We start from the raw sequence: 22587 nt of genomic DNA, 5'->3' as shown, positions 1-22587 counted from the left end.
AGTCTATACTAAAATTTTCTAACATGAGCAGTGTTGTGAGTTATTGAAGAATTTCCTTATCAGTGTTAAGTTATACCTCACTTCTCACCCCGTTGTGTTATATAATCTGCCCATAGAAGTACAAGAGATGATTTTTAAAGCTGTTTCCGATGGTCTGCCCTGCTGAACTCCCAAGTCAGTATCTCCTTTTTAGCTCAAAATTAATCTCTATGGAAGATTCTTATTATTGTCTTAATCTCAGTTAACATAATATAGACATGAATTTTGTAAATGTGGACTGTTAATTACTCATCAGATAACCTGAATGGTGTCTTTGATGAATGTTCATCAATTGAATTCAGTGGATAAAGGCAAAACAATATTCCCTACTCAAAAATACTGCATCCACTCTGTTACATTTTATAATAATTTGTTAATTTATGATAATTTATATTTATAATACTTCCTAGAATAAGTGGGAATGACAGTAATAGGTTCTGAAGTATATGGCTCATAAATTTAATTATTACTGTGGTCACATTGGTTAAACCAAGAATAACATACTGAGTTTGTAAAATTTGGCCAAGATAGTCCAACAAGTACTTTTACATTAATTTCCTAAACTGAATTTAGCACAGAATATCCTAGAGCTGAACTAGTTAGATAGTGCCAGTGTGAGGTATCACTTGAATAAAAAACATTTGCTATGAGAATGCACTTAAGAACTTCTGGTCTGATAGGATATTTTCACCTTTCCAAATTAAGCTTTGATAAATGTACTAACTAATCATAGAAATGACTCTTGGTCCTAGGAGTCTTACCAGTGCGATCTGTCAGATGCATGGGGACGACAGAAGAGTTATAGGAATTTACATCATTTTGTGAGAGGGAGTGTGTGTGTTGATAGTGGGAGGTATATATAAGTAATTTTCCTCTAAATCTAAGTAAGTTTTCCAAGTTGTGACAAACCATTGTAAATTTATATCCAGACTGACTGCAGCTATGCCTTTTCAATCCAGTGGTCTGGCATCTCAAAAGGCAACAAGGTTATCAAAGTTAAGCATATAGATACATATATATTACATTGAACTCTGGACTTTGGACCTACAGTGTCATAAACAACTGTATTATATAACTGATATCAAGAGAGTCTATCATTATTCCCTAATTTTCCAAATTAAAAAAAAAAACTCCTTATTTATGTTATTTGTCCTATAAACTTGTTTCACAAGTTCCCTAATTTACTATTGATTATAGATGCTCTAGTACGCTTGGATAATGTATGAGTGCAACTGGATTCTATGATATGTTTTGTGAATTGGCCTCTCTCTTCCCACTTCATTGGACCTCATCTGCCCTTTCAATTCTCATTTATCGATTCTGGAAGCTATGGATTGGATAATGATAGACTTTGTAATGAAAGCACAAGCTACTATTTTTGCAGCTGTTGAAAATGAGAATTAGCTAGAAAGTATAGAATTACAACGACAGGAGATGCTGCTGCATATTTTTGGGTGGTAGTAAGATCTGCTGTGTTATCTTAGCAGCTTCATCAAAGGGAATGGTTCAAAATGGGACAAGTACTTAACACTTAAAAAAAGTGAAATGACATTCTTAGAGGTAAAATATCTATACAGTGGTAGGTGATAAAAAAAACTGCTTTAACTTCACCCTTACTGAGACAACACTGGTGTGAGAAGTATTGAAATATGACTAAGCTTGTGTGAACCTGGAGACAAGGAGAAAAGACTTTAAAAGATCAGCTGGGGCTCAGTAAATGTGGAGGCAGAATAATACTGTGTACTCTTACTATAGTTAGCCTAGTTCTTTCTCTAAAAGCAAATTCAAGGACATCACACTTCAATTAATTTTGGTATGGCTTTGTTTGCTTGCTTGCTTTTTATTTTTGGTTTTTGCAAAACAAAGATTTAAAATGGTTTTGTAGTATAGAGGACATGCTCTTAAGCTTTTCTTGCATTCTTGATCATAGGGAGCACTCACAAATCTACCAGTTGAATTAGTCAGGAAAGTGTAGTTATAAATAAACTTACCCAAGAATATGTTGAATTCTATTTTTTTGCTAAATTCAAATTATATGCTTTTTATATAGGAATGGAATATGTTATTAAAAATAAAATATCAAGCCTAACAACAGCAATAGAAACCACTGGGGGGAAAAGCCTACTCTCATCACTGCATAGTCTTTTAACCATTCTCAGTATTTTTTTTTTCCTTCTGGCTATTCATACTGAAGGACAGAACATTAATACTTTGACAATTACTTTTGACCTGAAAGACACATGTTTTTTTTAGCTGATACTATGTAAAATTGTTTGGAGAGGTTAATTGGACTCATTATAGTTCTGGGGCTTGGGGGAAGCTGGATTTCCTTCATGTCAAAAAAACAAAACAAAAACAACTTTGCAAATATTTAAAAATTCTGTCTCATTGTATCTTTTCCAAGTCTGATTATTTTCTTTTGAGAAAATAACTTTGTCACCTTGGTTCTGCAATGGAAGAAAGAGATACTTCTTGAGAAAACTTAGTACTTCTTTATCATTCAAGTATAAACTTGAATGCCAGGAGACTATAGTTTTTTTAAAGATATAATTGATATATAGCACTATATAAGTTTAAGGTATACAGCATAATGATTTGACTTACATATATTGTGAAATGATTACCACAGTAAGTTTAGTTAACATTCAGCATCTAAAATAGATACCAAAAAAAGAAAGAAAAGAAAGTAAAAGAAATGTTAAAAAAATGTTTTTTTCTTCTGATAACTCTCGGGATCAACTTCCTTAACAACTTTCACACATACCATCCAACAGTGTTAACTGTAGTCATCATGTTGTACATTACATCTCTAGGACTTATTTACCTTATAACTGGAAGTTTGTACCTTTTGACCACCTTCCTTCAATTCCTCCTTCTCCTATCCCAGTACTGCCTCTGGTAACCAGAAATTGGATCTCTTTTTCTGAGTTTGTTGTTTGTCTGGTTGGTAGATTCCATATATAAATGAAAGCATACAGTATTTGTCTTTCTCTCTATGACTTATTTCACTTAGCATAATGCCCTCAAGGTCAACGCACATTATTAAGGAGACTACAGTTTTAATCCTCAAGCAGTTGATCTGAATCTTTGAACCAGTTCTTAAAATCTTTTTCTTCCATGTCATCAACTCTTAACTGGAAGTGCTACCACACCTATCTGATTCAGACACATCTGAATACTAAAATACTCAGAGCACCTGGATGGCTCAGTCCATTAAGCTTCTGCCTTCAGCTCAGGTCATGATCTCAGGGTCCTGGGATCCAGTCCCACATCAGGCTCTCTGCTCAGTGGGGAATCTGCTTTTCCCTCTCACTCTCCCTCTATGTTCTCCCTCCCTGTCTCTCTCTCTCTCAAATAAATAAATAAAATCTTTTAAAAAATACTAAAATACTCAATGGTCTTCACAATGTTGTGCTATTTCTAGCTTCTATAAGTCAGCTGAGGATAGCAGAACAGTTATTCAGTTGCTTTTAATGGACTAGACTGAATTCTTTCATATAAGCAAATTTTCTATATAACCACATATAGTTTTTTTAAACTCTAAAACTTTTACTTAAGCCATTTTTAATGAAAATCTTTCTAAATACGCATCACTTATTTTTTTTAAAAAATAGTAAATATGTTATTTCTTTTTTAAATCTAGTCATTTTAGGAATGACCTTGCCATACTTCATTATGCAATGATATCCTCACAAACCTTTTTAAAAATGTAATCCTATTTTCACTTACACTAAATGATCCCAATGCTAGGGTTTTCTGTTTTTAAATATTTGTTAATAATTTCTTGTCAGGTCATAGCAACTTAACAGGGCTAAGATTAATAGTTTTTCTTCTCCAAATTAACATTTCATGGTTTGAAACTAAATAGTTTTTATAGAGCAAAGTACAAAGATGGTGTGGATAATTTTTTTTTTTTTTTTAATTTTGAGGGCTTTGAGTGATTAAAGAGGTGAGTAGTTGACTTATTGAACAAGTGGCTTCTGGATAAGTGAGCTTTACGATTCTTGAATAGAAATTTGGTAATTTCCAGGTTTTAATTTGAATAAAATATTATAGATTAAACCAGTCAAATCTAAAATTTTCTATGGGCTTGATTTTCAAAGCCAAAATAATGGAAATTACTCTCCTGAATGTTAATACATCAAGCTAGTGAAATAGAAATGAAATCACTAAGAAGCAAGCTGTTAATTGCATAGGAAATGCCAAACAGCTGAGTTGATAAGCACCTTTTTCTATAAAACTATCAAGAGCATGAAAATGATTCTAATTTGTATATTTGCCTAAGATAATAACTATTCCTAAGAGTTATTGGCAGCATGGAAAAAGATAATAAAACCATGGGACACCCAGTTTTGTGAAATTGGTATAATAATTAATTACAATCTTGTCCCAGTAATTAAGTAGTCAGTCACCTTGCCAGAGTAAGTTCAAAGGCACTTAGGTGGTTCATTTAAGTTTATGATTTCAAAATATTGAATTAGGCACTGTGGGCTGGGAAGGAACATAGATTAGTGAATTAAACAGATATCTCAGCCAAATAAAGCTCCAGCTCTGGCACAGCTTCTGACTTTGCTGGATGACTTGAGCAAGTCACTTAACCTCCCTGTCCTTCAAGCCTCTGACAGCCAGGTGCCCAATATCTCTGAGAAATGTAGAAGTTAAATTAAATAGAACCATACCTGTTGGCAAAAAGTAGATGAGCAGAACACCTGGGTGGCTCAGTCAGTTTAAGCGTCTGACTCTTGGTTTCAGCTCAGGTCATGATCTCAGGGTGGTGAGATGGAGCCCCGCACAAGGCTCCAAGCTCAGCAGAGTCTGCTTGAGATTCTCTGCCTCTCCCCTCGGTCTCTCTCTCTCTCTCTCTCAAATAAATAAATAAATCTTTTTTTTTTAAGTGAGCAGAACTGCTAATAAGCTAATGTACCTCAAAAGGCTATAATTTTAATTGTGCAACTTTTGATCATTGAATAAGTAACCTTTAGGCACAGTTCTCTAAAAGATTTCAGTGTCTGTTACTCTGCTAACATTTTAGTAAAGATCAATTTGCATCAATAAATTCAGTTCATTTCCTAGTCTGAGTTTCATAGTAGGCCAGATAGTCTCCTGAATAAGGTTTCTTATCAAGTAGTTTAATTTCAGCAAATTGGTTAATCCAAAATCTGTAACTACTGAAAAGCTCAAGCTTGAATAACTAGGATCTTTCTCTGCACTAAATTCTCTTGAAAAGAAATTACAAGTTTAAACATTGAGTAGATATGCCTGGTTTATCTTACTAGGCCTATACAGATTACTCTGGCATCTAAAATACCATGGCCTCTGCTGATTCTGAGATATGAAAGATCCATGAGTGCCTTTTCAGTTAGCATTCTGACTGCTATCAGCCATGATCATCATCACCTATATACTTGGCATTTATCTAATGTTTCAAAATGTACATAATATTTTATATACCTTATCTTTGTATTTATTCATATGTGCATGCATTTATAGACATTTACTCAGTGCTCGGTGTTGAAGCTAGAAAATGATCAAGTCCTGGGCAGATATATGAACATCCTGTGATGATGCTTTAGGAGGACTGCAATACAACCAAAAAGCTGCAAATGGAGCCTAGAAAAGGCTATAAGGAAGAGATAACTTTGGAGCAGAATATTCACAATTTCCAGACAGAAGAAATAGTGAGAGGAAATGCACAGCATTATCAAAGAGCCAGGACCAGTTGAGGAAAAGTGAGGCCCTTGGTGGAGTTGTAGAATAGGTTATGTGGGACTCCTGGGGGAAAAGAAGTGTCAAGAGTCAAAGCTAGCAAAATAAAGGAGGAAGACCTTTCAAGAACAAAGAAGCTTGGGCTCGGCTTCTAGACAGTGGAGGAGGGGCACAGTTAGCTCATTCTGTAGAGATGATTTTGCAACAGTGAGGGTGGATGGTGGGAGTGTGTGGGATGTGACCTTGGAGCAGGAGGGGTTAGGAATGTCTAAAAGCCTGAATCAGAGTAGTGGCATTAGCCTAAAGAGGAAGAAATGAATCTGAGAAAGATCTGGATGAGTGAAGAGGAACTGGTGATAAGCTATATGAAGAATTGAAAGAAAATTAAGTTTCAAGGCTTTTGGTTTGGGCAACTGAGTAGATTATGGCATCATTATCCAAGATGAGTGATATAAGAGAAGCAGCAGATTTTGCAAGAAAGATACTTGAGGTCCATCTTGGCCACCCCATTAGGTCTGATAATGCCAGGATAACTGGAGGTGTTACGATGCAGTTAGAAATATGAACTTGGAGCCTAGAAAGGTTTAAGGTTAGTGATAGAGCTTTGGCAGTCTTCATTATATGGTCAAAGCCAGAGGAATTAATGAGATTGCCAAAAACAAGCAAAAAGATGAAGAGGCTGAGGATACACCCGAGGAAACATCATCATAGCTGGTAATAAAAAATTATATGACTTGTGGAGGACATAATATGAGGACAAGACTGGTAAAATTGTGTTTGCATTAGCAAAAGTGAGGAAGTCAAGAAGAGAAAGAAATTTGGTGTTTAGTTTTAGACAAGTTGAAGAGTGTTTTCTTTCATCATCAGTAAGCAGTAAGACATGCTTCTTTATATCTGAATTGTTTCCATTTATCAGTTGTATATTTTTTAAAGTCTACCTGACCATCACTAAAAAATGTGTATGTTGGGAAGGCCGCTGGATTGGGAGTCAGAAAGTGCTTGAGTTTGTTCTGGACCACTATTCATTCAAATATTTATTAAACATGTACTTTGCTGGATGTTGGGTTGCAGTGGTGAGGGATCCGCCCCTGTGGAGCTTACAAATAGAGAAAATGTAATCAAATACACACAAATAAATATGTAAATACATATGTACTAAGTGCTTTTAAATAGCAGTTGTAGGATACGTATGAATTTAAAACATAGAGACCTCTCCTAAAATGAGGGTCAGGGAAGGCTTTTTGGAAGAAATAATAGTTGAGATCTGATAAAGGAAGTAGAAGCAAAGATGGGGGACAGTTTTCCAAGAAGAGAGGATAATATATATGAAGGGCTGACAATAGAAGGAAGCGTGGCCATTTTGAATATTGAGAGTAGGCTATATGGGTGGAATGGAGAGGATAAAGTAAAAGAGCCTTTGAATGGGTCTGGTGAGATGGGCAGAGTCTAGTCTTATTGAAGATTTCATAGTCTCCAGATACTTGTTCTGGACAAGAAATGATGGGTGCTTATAGCAGAGTGGTGGTGAAGAAGGAAAGCAGTAAACTAATATGTAAGACATCTTAAAAAGCAAAGTCAACAGAACTTGAAAAATTAGGTAGGGTGGGTGGGGTGAGGGAGTCAAAGATGATTCTCAGGTTTCTTTCTGGTTTGTGCAACTGGATAATGCCATTTACCAAGAAGATGATCCCTGGAAAAGCAAATAGATTTGTGGGGATCGAAGTTCATAAGCTCAGTTTAGAATATGTTGAGTTAAGGATGCATTTGAGATATCCAATGAAGATTCTAAAATAGGCATTGACACACAGATCTGAAGGAAAGGACTAAAAAAAAGGAAGCAACGATGAGGGAGTCATTGGAACATAAATGGCAATATAAAACACTGGTGTGGACAGGATCATAGGGATACAGTGTATGTTGAGAAGAGGGCCTCAGATTGAACCTTTAAAAGGAATTGAAACATTTAAAGTCCAGGTAGAAAAAGATAACATAGCAAATGAGAGTGAGATCACGTGACCACATAATTAGTAAGAAAAGCAGGAAAGAAGTGAGAGTTTTTCAGGATGGAGGGAAGGAGTAATCAGCAAACACTGTGCCTTTGGACAATGCCTATAATCTGTGTGCTTACCTGTTAAACAGGTAATGTTTGTCTGCATATCTCAGAGCATTGTTGATCACATCTGATCCTTGTTGATCTGATCAGATAAGATCTGCTAATGTTTGAGAAATGTTGAAATCCATCGTTTTATTATGTAATCATTCTCAGTTCCCAGGGTTTCTTCTTTGGTTAGTTGGTTTTTAACACTGGGACCATTCACACTCTTATCTTACTTTTCCAGGGCTCTTTAGAACAATGAAAGAGCCAAAAAGATATGAATTTGAACATGAACATGTTCCTAGTTCTTTTGCACAGTTGCATGGGAAGCAATTATACTCAGAATCTGGAGCATCTCTCCTACTTACTTTTCTCTCCTGCGTTTCCCCTAGGAACCTGGAAATCCCCAGAAGCTATTTTGGGACCTGTGGGTTTAGGCTTGAGCACCTCTATTCTATAAATAAAGCTACTGGGTAATCAGTTCTCTGTGATTAAAGTGCTGGCTAAGGGTGGAAAAACTTTTGGTAATCAGAGGATGCTGTATCGGTACACTCTTCCTTCATCTTAAGTGTTAATTAGTGACACATCACAAGCTGTCCCCACTCTGACTTCTGGAGTGGTCATTACTTAATCTTTTGAAAGAGGGAAGGCCAGATGATGGGGGCCCCTTCCTACAGATCTTAGTCATCCAGTTACCTACTATAGTGATTGTCCTTTACCTTCACTGCTGAAAAGTAGAGCTAACTAGCACCAAAACCTCACTCTTCCTGTAGGTCACTGTGGCAATAGTCTCAACCACAATAGACTACTATGTACAAATGATTCATTTCCAGACTTCTGCTTTCCTTTAGAGTCAGCTATCATATGCTGCCTGTGACTCATTCTCGCTCCTTTGCCCCAAGGAAATAAGCACTCTCAAGATTTCTGAGTTCCAGGCTCCTCCGAAGCCAAGATAGTCATGTTTTTATGATGGTGCAGCACAGAAGCATTCTCACTAATTCCCACTTGCTCTGCTGCCAGCTAAAGGACCATTGTTTCTGAGCCTAAGAACTGAGATGGAAGGGAATTTGTGTTGCTTTGATTACGTAGGACAAAAACTAAGCCAGTCATAGCATGTAAACTATTAAAGAGCTAGTATTTCCACAGTGATTCAGAGGGAGATGGCTATACACACACACACACACACACACACACACACACTGATATTTTAAGTCCATATTTTGCTTATCAGGGAATGCAGAGACTTTTGGAAAATTCAGAAAGTGACCTTGAACTTTTCACACTCTATAAACTGTCTTAGCCTAATGAAGCTCTACAAAGGGCACTGATCTTATGTTCATTTTTCCCCCTTCTTGTTTTTAAAAATTGACATTGTTTTCTAAACTCTAGTTTTTTACTTAGCAAACTAAGAAATTTATTAGTTTTAAACAAGGATTTAATATTGAGGAGGAAGTTTTGGTAGTCACGCTTTCTTAATCTCATTTCCTGAGCACTGTCTCACCAATGTCCTTTATATTGCAGAATCGGGTCAGCTGTCATGCATTTTTGCCAAATGTTCATATTGTTGAGGCCAGAGACAGATGAATCACTTACTGCTGAACTAAATTAAGCTAAAATGTGCCATTGGCGGCCTCTCTATTACAGAGTTATTCCCTGCTACTAGTGTCAGTAGGTTTTGGATGCCTGGATACGTTATATTCCTAAATCAAAGGAACAAGGGCAAAAAAATGTTTTAAATGTGTGTAGGAGCTAAGAAACCTTATGTTCTTTTTTTCCCAATATAAATTAATTATGTAACTAAATATGAAAACCTAACCTATATAGTGATTTTTTTGATATTATCAGTCTTGACATTATTAGCAACCATTTTATGGACAAATCATATTTGATTAGGGTAGTCTCATATTAGTATAAATGAAGTCGTTAGGTTTACAGGATATTTATTTTAAATAAGGAATATAATAACCTGGGTAACGTGAACATTTAATTTTGTGGTTAAAACCTGTTTATTGAAGATCAGTTTCATTAAAAATCCATACTGGTAGCCTTTAATCAATAACAAACTAAAACCAAGCTTTTTCTGTGATGAATAGCAATTTCACTAAGATAGAAGGGATATAACTTTTTGTGACTCTCCCAGTTTATTTCCAGTGATTTAAGGAAATATCACAATGTTCTTAAAGCAAAGCTCAGGGGAATTTTTTAAAAATTGTGTGCATTAATTTCATTAGTAACAGAATAGTGTTCTGAAGTCAAAAGCTTATTAAAAGCAACTGATCAAATTCACAAACTTATTGAGCATCTATTTTATTAAAGACACTGGAATAAAACTTAGAGGATACAAAAAAAAATAGCATCTACCCTCCCCCCACACACACACAGGGCGATTTTAATTTAATAGAAAGGCAGTTACACAGTGAACAAAGTTTAGTAACAATTTAAAACCAGTAATGATTTAACTAAAGAAGGTGTCATGGTATGTAGCATATGCTTAATTACCAAATGAATGATACACTGTAGGCATTCAAAAAAGGCAAAGAACACTTGCAGATGTAATCAGAAAGGAATTTACTGAATAGGTGGGATTTAAGCCAAGCCAACTATTAATAATTTTACCAATTGTGAGATATATATAGAAACAAAGCATGTTTGGTGTTGGAGTTGACATCTCTGCAGGGCAGCTTCCATCTAGTTATCTGCCTACGTCTACATATTGATTCATATGTTGGTTTTCCAATTTACAGAGTGTACTGAAGGCCATTTGTCTAAATACGATGGCAATTACAGTGTTGGCATCCCCTTTTGTAGAGTTGATTGGGCTGAACAGTAAAAAATAATTATATAAAGTGTCTCAATGTAAAAGATCATCTATGCTCTGAAGATAGACATTTTTAATGTTCAAGAGAAAAACATTTTCAAACTCAAATTGATAAAGGTAATGAGAACTTATTAAAATGTATATATAGTCTTGGACTTCCGGGTGACTAAAGGTCCTGTTAAAATACAGATTCTGAATCTGTGAGTCTGGAATAGGACCTGAGAATCTGTGTGTCTATCAGGCTCCCAAAAGAAGTAGATGATGCTGGTCTCTGCGCTATGAGCAGCAAGATTATAGAGAGAATAACACCATTGTTCAGGGAGGGGTATGTCTTAAATAGTACTACCCCATTTAAGAAAAATAGCAATATTGTTAGAGTTTTGTGAGAATAAAGGACAAAAGCCATATAAAATAATCTATCTTTGCCTTTAGCACGAAAGCAAGAAATTATCAAAGTCACTGAACAACTGATTGAAGCCATCAACAATGGAGACTTTGAAGCTTACACGTGAGTAGAGGCACATTTATTTTGCTTTCATGCATATGACAAAATATTTTCTATGTGAATGCGTTCTTCAGTGTACCAGAATTCATGTATATTTAACCCCAGGTTTGATATCAACAGTAGAGTTATTTCAAGGTATAAATTAAGTGTCCCCAGGAGAGAAATAAATTTAGGATTTAGAGAGGAAAGACAAGACTTCTAATAGGAGGACTGGGGCTTTCTCTGTCAGTGCCCAGACACAATCACCAGCACCTCCATATGGGGAAGGCATTCCAGGCAGAGCATCCATGAGAGCAAAACCATGAGAGAAAACACAAAAAAGGGCATTTTGGTTTAAGAAACGTTTTGCCTCGCAGCTCTGTCTAGGTGCTGGGACAGAGAGAGAGAGATCAGGAGGCAACGTGAGGCAGCCTTCTTCCTCTTCAGCCAGTACACCTCAACTTTATCTTCGTCTCTTTTATGAGTTTGTTTCTTAGGTAACAATTTATTTGAAGGAAGGTCCAAATGCTTAGTTTATAAACTACTGGATCATAGGGTATATAAAGGAAATCACTCCAATCAAATAAAAATAAAGCATTCAGATAAATAGGGCATGAAGGCTTATTTCACAAAGTATGTGGGTAAATAAGTTAGCTATTGGGGTGAAGATAAAAACCAGTCTAATAAGCCTTCCCCTATTCCATACAGGTGAGTTCCTCTTGAATGAAAGAGTTAAATGCAAAAAAGAGATTGAATTTGATCTCTGATTGGAAAGATCTTTATAAGTTTAAAAGCAGAGGAAGTAATCACAAATAAGATAAAATGATTAGGCTACCAAAATAGATAAAACTTGTATACTTAAAAAAAAAAAGCAAAAAAATTTAAAAAGCCAAGATATGCAAAATTGAGTGCAAGAGCATTTTCTGCTCATCAGATCAGCAGGGTAAAAACTGTTGACAACCAGAGGGGTGCAGATCCTGTAGGACTATGGCGACTCTCCTCCACCACTGGATTGGGATATAAATAGAGGCAAATCTTTAGGTTAGTGGTGGTGGCAGGGGTTAGAGGGGACATGTAGTTCTTATATACCAGAAAGCATTTATGAAGTTTCAAATTGTTTTAATCCTCTTTTTACTTATAAAAATTCAACATGGTATGGATTTTTAAAGCATGGATAAAAATTATAAACAATCATATTTATTGAAACAGTATTCATAATGGTGAAAAATTGGAAGCATCAGTCCAACATTAAGGTAACCAGTAAGTAATATGTGGTGAATTTGGTACAGTAGATATTTATGCAGTTTCTAGCGCTCTGGCGAAATGCTTATGATGTAATTATGATGTACATAATTATTCCAGTTACATTTAAAAAAAGCATTAAAAATGGAATGAGATATGCCCAAATGATTTTTAAAAAGGGTAAAAGGACATTGCCTCTGGGAAATGCAATTACGTGTGAGGTTTTTTTCTTTCTTCCCCAATTTTATGTAAGGTATTTCTTTTATCATCAGTTACAGATAGTTACTCTCTTCCATATTTAATATTTGACTGAGTGTAAGAATTAAATCCAAGATTGCTTCTTATAAATTGTGTATGTGCATATAGATGCAAACACATGCATACACATGTGTATTTGCATCAACTATTTAACATTTAAAATAAATACTGAAATAGTATGATATGGAGTTTGAAAGAAAACTCAGAGACAAGGGTTCCCTTTTAAACAGTTGAGAAGTCTGTGCCATAGAACCTGCTCTTTTATTCTTTTCCAATAACTTTATTAGACCTATAGGATTCTCCAAACATGAAAATACATATATAATATATACATAATAATGCATAATACATAATAATACATATATATAGGTAATAGCATATTATATATACACACACACATATATATATATGTATATATATGTAATAGCATTCTCCTGTGAATTAGTAATAAGTGTGTTTTGGTGGTGGTGGTAGCCAGGCAAAACTGGGGTATTTCCTATTTTCTCCAACAGTTTAAAGTAATGCAATCCCTTGGAATCACATCAGTTTGCCTATGGAGGCCTGTAATCTGGCCTGGTGTTGCATTCTCAGGCCCAGGGATATTCTGACAGGACCTTCCATTTGGGAGCTTTTTGGATGGTAGGACACAGTAGTGAAGTCCTTAGAACACCTGTTCAGAGCATGTGCGCACACACACACACACCAAGTGGCAGCTTTGTGAATCCTTTATAAATCGAAAGCCTGTGACAGGTGATAAATACATATATACATAGGAGAGAGAAAGAATGAACAGACTAACAGGTTTTCAGATATACTGACTCTTTGATGGTTAGGTAAAGAGATCCATCATGGTACAGAGATTCTCAGAGGATTTTAGTGCCAATATAAGGTAGTAAAAAATTTTGATTCACCGATGTTGACAACCAAAAGTCATATTTATAGAGGAAGTGATAGCCCCTGGCAGAATAAATTCCTGTTACCATAGGAACACTGTTCCTCCCATTTGCCTCTTAGAAAGAGATTATATATATATCTGACTTTGAGCTTGGAAGTACCTGCCCACCAACAAGTCTAAGGCAAAATGTAAAATGCCTCCCCACTACCCCTGCCAGCCCTGCCTTCAAGGCTCTTTAAAAAAAAAAAAAATTACACACACACACACACAAGAATAATCACTGGTGTGTTTTTTAATTTTTATTTTCTACTTTGAGTGTTCCTTAAAAAATCAATTCCACATTCTAAGAACAATACTGCGAAGAACCATAGTGAGTTGGCCTTTGAAACTTGTATTTCTGTTGAACAGTTAAAATGCTATGCCTCCTAAATGGGGAATGTTTTAGATATAGTCCCAAATCCTTTTATCTACTTTGTAAACTTCCACTAATTCATCAAATCCAGGATCTTCTATCACTTCCTCTGAGAAGCCTACCTTTATCACCACAGGCCCAAGGAACTGTCTCCCCCTTTATGTTTCCATGGACTTACATACATACTCAGTGCTCACCAGATCAAGCAACTAACCGTCATTCCCCAAACACACTCTATGTTCTCACACTACTATCTCATTGTAATTGCTACCCTCCTCCTTCCTACCACCTTCCACACACTTGGACAACTCCTACTTATTCCTGAAAGCCCAGCTCACATTTTTTCTCTTAAATCTTCCCTGTCCCATATGTAAGTAATCTGGTTTTCAAGCACTTTGTATTTATTTCTATTCCAGTCTTAAATGTTGCATTATAATTGTTTCAAAAAATATCTGCCACATGGTGGTGTTTAACAATTCTTTGTTGAATAAATTTCTCCAAAGAAAGTTTAACTTTGTTGAATTACATTTCTAGGATTAAAAAGAAAACTAATTTGTACATTTTATTAATTTTATTTTAAAAGTTCGATAAACTTTGAATACAGCTTTTCCAGGAAGTATAGGATGTGACACGCCTTCAAATCAATAATATAGATATTGGACATGAATGTAGAAGGGGTCAGAAATTGTTCCAAATTATTTAATGACAAAGTTGGTTTTGTAGGACTTGGAGAGTGTAGTGGACTTGGACAGCGTTTAAAAAATAAGAGAAAAACTGGAGAAAGACTAGAAAATTCACCTTGGAAATATAAAAAAGCAGAAATTTAAGAAAAGAGATTCCTAAAGTAGTATAGATTATCATCTGCTGGAACTTGCTTCTCTGTAAAAATGCTTTTTTAGCATCTGCTCCTCAACCCACCTTGCCAAGGCCTATGAAAGAAATTTTGTATTTTTAGTGTTTTTTAAAGAGACTCCTTCACTGTTTAATAAATAAGAGTGAATATGTGTAAAACAAAATATATTAACTCATGTGTTGGTTATTTTAATTATGTTTTTGTTTTGTTTTGTTTGTCCCTACAGAAAAATCTGTGACCCAGGCCTTACTGCTTTTGAACCTGAAGCTTTGGGTAATTTAGTGGAAGGGATGGACTTTCACCGATTCTACTTTGAAAATGGTACATTTATTCTAAATTTAATAACATGCCTTTTCCAACTTCTCTTTGAATTTCTCCCAGATTTTCAGTTTTCTTTGCTCTATTCTGCAGTGAGAATTTTCACCTTAGTCCAGCATTTTGCATCATAAAATTTTGGTTTTGAAATTTAAAAGTTTTGTTTTGAAAACTAGCTGACTTATAAAAGGTAATGTTGATAAAGGTAATATACCCCATAGAGGTCCCAGTAAATGTATGATATAAGCTGTAAAATGAATCACCACAAAAGTAAGTTTTCATAAATATCAGTTTATATATGAAAAAATAAAAGACACCATAGCATGTCAGAATATTTGACATAAAGGAGTGCTTTCAAGCATATTTAGTGCTCATTTTCAAAGTAAAATGTACATGAAGATGAGTGATCAGGTAAATATTTCAGTTGCCATTAAAAGAATTTTAGTGGTCGGGGCGCCTGGGTGGCTCAGTCGGTTAAGCAGCTGCCTTAGGCTCAGGTCATGATCCCGGGGTCCTGGGTTCGAGCCCCGCATCGGGCTCCCTGCTTAGCCGGAAGCCTGCCTCTCCCTCTCCCACTCTTCCTGCTTGTGTTCCCTCTGTCACTGTGTCTCTGTCAAATAAATAAAATCTTTAAAAAAAAAAAAAAATTTTTAGTGGTCTCAGAGGAAACAGCCACCCAAAAGAAACTCCTGCAGAAATCTTTGAGGTCATCAAAAAAAAAAAAAAAAAAAAAAGGAACCCAGAAATTCCTTTTATCCTCTTCCTTACACCTAAAGACTAGGTATTGTGTTTTGTTTGCATGATGCATAGAGTGAATTCACCCTTTTTCAGTGAGATCTTGGTAAATTACTGGAAATGAGCTTGATTATCCTAATCATTACTACACTTCTTAATTATAAGCATTATCAAGAATGTCTGCCTTGGCATGGATTTTTATGTTTAATGAATTACCTTTTTTATATTCACTGCGCATTTGTAAGCAAACAAAGAATTATGTGGTAAATTGGCCTTAACAAAGCTTCAGTAAATTTTCTCATTCTTTCATAATGTTTCTTTCAGTTGGTTCTCCATTGACACCATCTCATCTCTAGTAAAAGAATAATTAACCCATTAAATATTTAACTTCAAAACAAACTCTATATCACTTCCATAAATACATATTCTTCATAATAAGATATTCTTTTGTATATGATTGTGGAACTGAGTAATTTACTCAGATCTTTTTTGAGAATAGGAAGCAGGTTTAGACAACAGGTAAAAACAGTTCAGCCTGTTTTTTTTTTTTTTTTTTTTTTTTTTTTTTTTTTAAAGATTTTATTTATTTATTCATGAAAGACAGAGAGAGAGAGAGAGGCAGAGGGAGAAGCAGGCTCCCAAGGAGCAGGGAGCCCGATGCGGGACTCGATCCCAGGACCCCGGGATCATGACCTGAGCCGAAGGCAGACGCTTAACCATCTGAGCCACCCAGGCGCCCTCAGCCTGTTTTAGTGATCTAAAAGAATGACATCATCATTTACGCTAAATCTTCACATCTCTTGGTCATTGAATAATTAGAATGTGTAGCTATTGTCAAAACATCAAAAGATGGAGCCTAGGGAGGGCTGCTTAATCAAAGAATGAACTAGAGAATCAGAACCAGGCTATATGACCAATAACCAAATTTTGGATTTTTACTGGATGACCACCACTGGACTATCATGGAATGGACTCTATGAAGTAAAGGAGTCACAGAATGAGATGGGGAAACAAATTCATGCTATGGCCAGTTTTTTTGTTGTTGTTCGGAAACCGTTATCTCCATATTTGATACTTGATGTATTTCCCTTGTCCCATGTACTTCACCAGCTAACAAAAATGAACAAGACCACAGGATATCCTGTCACCTGCTCCCTGCATCTGGGCCAGGCCTTCTCCCTATTTGTATCATGGCTTCTAACCACTTACCATTATAAATAAATATATCTCTTCAGCTTTTCTCCCACCAAAGTTCCCAGAGTGACATGTAAATTCTGTATAAAGGGAAACACAGAAAATAATGCATATCTACTTTTGCTCTCTTTTCCTTTATACTTTGCACAGTGCCAGGGACTCAATTAGTGCAAACAATTTGTAGTTGAATGAATAGCATTCCATACATTGGCCCCAGGTGAAGCTATTGGTTTTGGTTTACTTCATGTAGAAACTGAGCTCTGTTTTTCATGTTATTCTCTTTCAGCTTTGTCCAAAAGCAATAAACCAATCCACACAATTATCCTGAACCCCCATGTACACCTGGTAGGTGATGATGCCGCCTGCATAGCATACATTAGGCTCACGCAGTACATGGATGGCAGCGGGATGCCAAAGACAATGCAGTCAGAAGAGACTCGTGTGTGGCATCGCCGGGATGGAAAGTGGCAGAATGTTCATTTTCATCGCTCTGGGTCGCCAACAGTACCCATCAAGTAAATATTTCCAGGCTGTCAGCTTCTTTGTTAATATACCCATGGTCAGCGTTTTTTTACTTATTCCATTGTTAATAACATGATATATGTTATTTAATGCTAGCAGTTACACTGGTGGGAATGTTCAAGGAGAAACAGATTGTAACTCTAGAAAGATCAGACCAGCTGTTTGTGAGTTGAAACACACACAGTAGAAACTGGAGGATACCCTAGCAAGCGGGTTTTTGTTAAATCATGTAACAAGGCAAACTGTTTGTGGCTTCATTGTCACAATTGGCAGAGGAAGGTGAAGAGTTTCTAAAATGGCCAATATAATGTCAGGAACTTTACAGATTATCTGTTGGGCTAAGGTATGGATATTAGAAGAAATTTATAAACATAACATTTAAAATACAAGTAGCAGGTATCTCAGGGTCTTCCTCCAACGTTATGTCTGCTCTTGCGGTCAGTAATTAGATGAATATTTATTGTATATCCCCGAGGTGCTTAACTTGTACCAGATGAAATACAAGGTAAAAGTTATATTCTAGGGCGCCTGGGTGGCTCAGTTGGTTAAGCGACTGCCTTCGGCTCAGGTCATGATCCTGGAGTCCCTGGATCGAGTCCCGCATCGGGCTCCCTGCTCGGCAGGGAGCCTGCTTCTGCCTCTGCCCTCCCCCCTCTCATGTGCTCTCTCTTTCTCATTCTCTCTGTCTCAAATAAATAAAATCTTTAAAAAAAAAAAAAAGTTATATTCTAGCTTAGAAAGCAAGTTACCACGGATACCAAAGAAAAATTATGAGGTTCATAACTTCAGAGTAGAATGGACCAGTGTAGCAAACTGTTAACGGTTTGGAAGTATACCTTGTGTAGAAGATATCATTTAAGACCTTGTCCAACATTCCAAGTGGACTTTGGAGACCTGGAGCAAATGGAAGAGAGTCAAGGTATATCAGAAGGCTACAACAATGTCAGGATGTTAGTTTCATATGGAGAGGAGTATGGGTAAGGAAGCCTGGCTCCAACTGGAGTAAAGGGGAATATTAATGGGAAATAATGTTGCTCAGTGAAGGGATGAGTTGAAAACAAGAAGGGGAGTTTAGACTCAGAAGTTTGGCCCACTGCTGATCTCATTCCAAATTCTCTCACCAGGATCACCTGTAATATTGGCGGGGGGAGTGGGATGGGGAAGTAAATTTATACAAACAGCCATTCAACTCCAGAGAATCTATCAAAATGTCTTAGTTTAATAATGTACCACAGTGGTTTTCAAAGGCCTTCTCTATAGCCTTAACTATATATCACTGTTGGATTTATAAAAAGTAGATGAAGGAAAAAAAGCTAGCTATTATTTTTAGAATGAATTTCAGCCTATTAAGAGAATGACAAAAGGAATATAATAATGAAGACACCCATGTTTGTGTTTTTTTCTTTTTACCCCAAAGAGGTACAGCACTAATTGCCAGTAAATATGGAAGGGCTTATATTCATACAGTACTATAGGGTTAGGATTTTCTACAATTCCCTGAAGTATTTATGGGATAGAGCCTATTTAAGAAAACTTCATTTTATGCCAGGTGGCTTAAATGGGGCTTCTCTTAATAGGCCATCCTGTATTCCAAGTGGGAAAGAAAACTTCTCAGGAAGCACCTCTTTGTGGCAAAACATCTAAGGCCTGAAAACCATTCACATATGGGTCTTGTAAGTAACATCCTGCTCCGTGATACTTTGTGAATGGAGCTAATGACTAAAAAGCTGCATGGCTGTTTTTCTTCCCTTTAAGGATATCATCTTTTGCATTATATTAGATGGAAAATATAAAAGGTCTTCGAAAACTTAATAGCATTTTTGCATGAGCTCTTGAGTCTAATGTTTGGCCTCATTTTGTAGCATAACCCTTGTTTTAATGGTAATAAGTGCTGAGAAGAGCCTCCCTTCAGCATATGGATCTTGGCATTTTAGGATATCCTGGAGTTCCTGCATCAGAAGTCCAGTCTGGGTCAATTCAGACAACTCTCAATTATCCAGACCTAATTTAAATCAAGCTCTAGGATTTTTTGGTGTCTGTTTTTCTAGAGGTAGTAATTTGTGTCACGCACTTGGCTAAGATTAATATATAAATTAATTTGCTTTGCCTCACTGAGTATAATGGTATTTGACCATGAGGACAGGCCACAAGTGGAAGTCAAGCTGAAATTTAAAACTTACATAGTGGGTAATTCCAGAGGATAATTGAAAGTTGACTGTAATTAAATTCACGCCTGTGTTGTTAAGATTTGTTCCTTAACTTGGATTAGGATTCAGATATGTGTGCTAATGTTGTGAATATCTCCTCCGCTCAAAGCACTGAACCTTGTCAGAGCTTTTAAGAAATAGTGCTCCCTGCTATTGGATTAAAAAAAAGACCTCCAATTAAATAATACGTTTTCCCTGCTTTTGAGGCTATATTCCTCATTAAATGGACTTCTAGGTTTAACTTCCCAAGGAGTCTAAGAATAATGACAAAAGCTAAGAATGCACTTAAACTTTTCATCTCTTTCAACAAAATTATATCTGTTAGTAAACATGAATGCTTACAAATGCATAATTAAGTTCAATAATCTGATTGAAGCCTGGGTTCCTGTTTCTATTTTCAGCTTAGCTCTGTGTGGCCAAGTTGGCCGCTAATTAATAGTTTCCTATTTTAATATTGTCTGTTTAACATTGTGTATTTCATCTTTTAATGATCACAAGCAAAGATCTTTTATACAACTGTATTTTTGATCTATTAATTTAGAACTGTAGCCTAGTCACATCTTTGGCAAAACAATTTTGTAAAACAGTATAACTTATTTCTCACTCCCCTCCCCTTTCTTTCAGCTAAATATCAACAGTGCCACCTCTGCATTCTTGTTCTCAAGGCACCTGGATGGTAACCTGGGCTGTCCTCTCCTCCTCTTCATGCATGTTTCTGAGTGCATGAAGTTGTGAAGGTCCTACATGTAATGCATATGTGATGCACCATCTTGTCATATATTCCTTCCTATACATTGTTTACACTTCAACTATGGGGATGTTCCATGCAAAATTCAATTACTGTTGGCAAACAATAGGGGGAGGTCAGACCAAAAAAATTCCGCAATATTCCAAGTACAACCTGTTCATCAAGTTTCTGTTTATGCCAAGATATAAGAGACTTCAAAATTATTCTCTGAATGACAGTTTGTAAGAGAAACATACATTTTTAAAACTCTTTGCTGTTAATCAGTTTGGGCTTGTTTAACAAAACAAACAAAAAATATATATATAATATATATATATATATACCTTCAGTTTCCTGGTGTGATCCTGGTTGAAATTGCTGTCTAACAATTAAAGTAGGTTGGTATGTGGCCAAAATCACTCATGAATGTGGAAGCGAGAATCAGTTGGTTTGCTGCCCTCTAAAGTCATGTTGTTTTTGGTCAAACTGTAAACTGGAAAAATTCACATAATTTAAGAGTGATCACTTTAAGATATATTCACACTTCCGGTGAATTCACTGAGTTTTGTGTTCCTTTCTCAAATATGTGCTCTCTTTTCTCCATTTGATCTTACTCGTTGCTGTTCGCTTTTTCTCCATCCTCTTCTGTCTTTTCTCACACACTACAAGACAGAAAGGAAAGTGAAATTTGCATAATAGAGGTAACTAAACTAGCACTTTTGATCATCTTCAGGACCCACAAAAATGTTGTCAAGATTGTAAAGGTTTCTAATTCTGCTTCGGCTCTACTTTGGACATAGGGATCCTAGGTCAGTGGTATTAGAATTGTTTAAATTTCGGGTAAAAGCAGTGAGGTTCCTAGTGTCCCACCGACTGGCAAGGAGAATACCAGGTTGTAGTGGATCAGGGTTTCATGCACATGCACTTAGTTCTGCCTAGTGCCAGGGGCCCCTCCTGCTCCACCACCACTAGCTGGTTTTCTAAAGTCAGAGAGACCTGCAAGTGATTTCCATTCTCATAAGTGTTTAGAACTTGAGCTCTGTGGCTTGTGCTCTCTTAGCTTCTCTCTTGTGTCAGTAACATTATCTCCCTGTGAGGAGTTAGTTAGGATTTTCCAGTTTAAAAAGAAAAGGGAAATGCCCAGATTTTCTTTGTGCTTCTCATTTCTCCTTTGTTTATTCAGCTCCTGTAAGGCTGTTTCTCTTCCCCGAAATGCTTTATAGTGCATGGTATCTTCATCAGCATTATTTTAACAATAGTAATTCACAATCTTCAGAAGCCTATTTTTAAAGCAGAAGCAAAAAATCTAAACAACCCTTCTTTCTCTCATTTCACCTTTCTGTGTTGATGACTAATCACCTTAGATATTGTTGCTAGTGGATGTATGGTAGATGGATTGAAGCTTTTCTGATAATTACACGATTTAAAAAATATATATTTAAAATAAATATATACAGTAAATGTATTGAGCCATGTTAACCTGCCAATGAGATCTGTGAAAAAATAATGGCCTCGTTTTTCCCTTTTTGATTTCTTTTACCTTTTTGTGAACCGGCTATACGTGGCATACATGTATTTTAAAAATAATTAATAGGTATAGAGTGGGTTTTTTTTTTTACACTTTTAACTTAGCATGTGGTGTTGAAGTATTACCATAGATCAAGTTTGTCTTCCACACTAAGATGTGAGGAAATTGTGATTTGTTCTCTCCACCACAACTGAATTACACAATTACTATCTTCTATAATTTTGAAACATTGCAGTTTACCATGGGACACTGTATATATTTCTTGCCATAATGGTAAATGACTGATTGATATATTTAAGAGTTAATAAATTTGTGATTTCTGCTGACAATGTGTCCATCTTTATTTCTTGAGAAGAGGTACTATATGCATGCGTGTTGCTGGCCAGTGCCAACAGCAGTGTGTCCTGCTCTGGTCTCATTAGTTCATAACAGTTTCCCTTTGATGGAAAGATGAAGTTTTTGAACTATGCTTCCTTTTAAGAATACACTTGGTAATAATAGCAATTTACTATATGCACAAAATAACAGACTCTGCTAGGAAAATTTTTCTGAGAACA

The 22587-nt window shown here is 36.0% G+C and overlaps 1 protein-coding gene across 14 annotated transcripts in view; it reads left to right on the top strand.

Moving 5' to 3' along the window:
* CAMK2D (calcium/calmodulin dependent protein kinase II delta) overlaps window positions 1-22359 on the top strand; it is a 326597-nt gene extending 304238 nt beyond the window's left edge. For 7 of the 14 annotated variants that reach the window (XM_045880546.3, XM_045880533.3, XM_045880534.3 and 4 more), the window contains 5 exons: window positions 11091-11166; window positions 15029-15123; window positions 17333-17561; window positions 19146-19241; window positions 20400-22359. In XM_045880546.3, coding sequence (XP_045736502.1) covers window positions 11091-11166; window positions 15029-15123; window positions 17333-17561; window positions 19146-19212 — 467 coding nt within the window. In that variant the 3' untranslated portion in view covers window positions 19213-19241; window positions 20400-22359. Of the gene's footprint in view, window positions 1-11090; window positions 11167-15028; window positions 15124-17332; window positions 17606-19145; window positions 19242-20399 lie in introns of all 14 variants that reach the window. The other 7 variants (XM_045880547.3, XM_045880542.3, XM_045880537.3 and 4 more) reach the window with 3 other exon arrangements.
* The last annotated feature ends 228 nt before the right edge of the window (window positions 22360-22587 follow it).

This window comes from Mirounga angustirostris, unplaced genomic scaffold (assembly GCF_029215605.1).
Source record: "Mirounga angustirostris isolate CCGP_5_RB_7025 unplaced genomic scaffold, mMirAng1.0.hap1 SCAF_2, whole genome shotgun sequence".
NCBI lineage: Eukaryota > Metazoa > Chordata > Mammalia > Carnivora > Phocidae > Mirounga > Mirounga angustirostris.
Note: the sequence above shows the minus strand (reverse complement) of the source record. Positions and strands in the feature narration are given on the sequence as shown.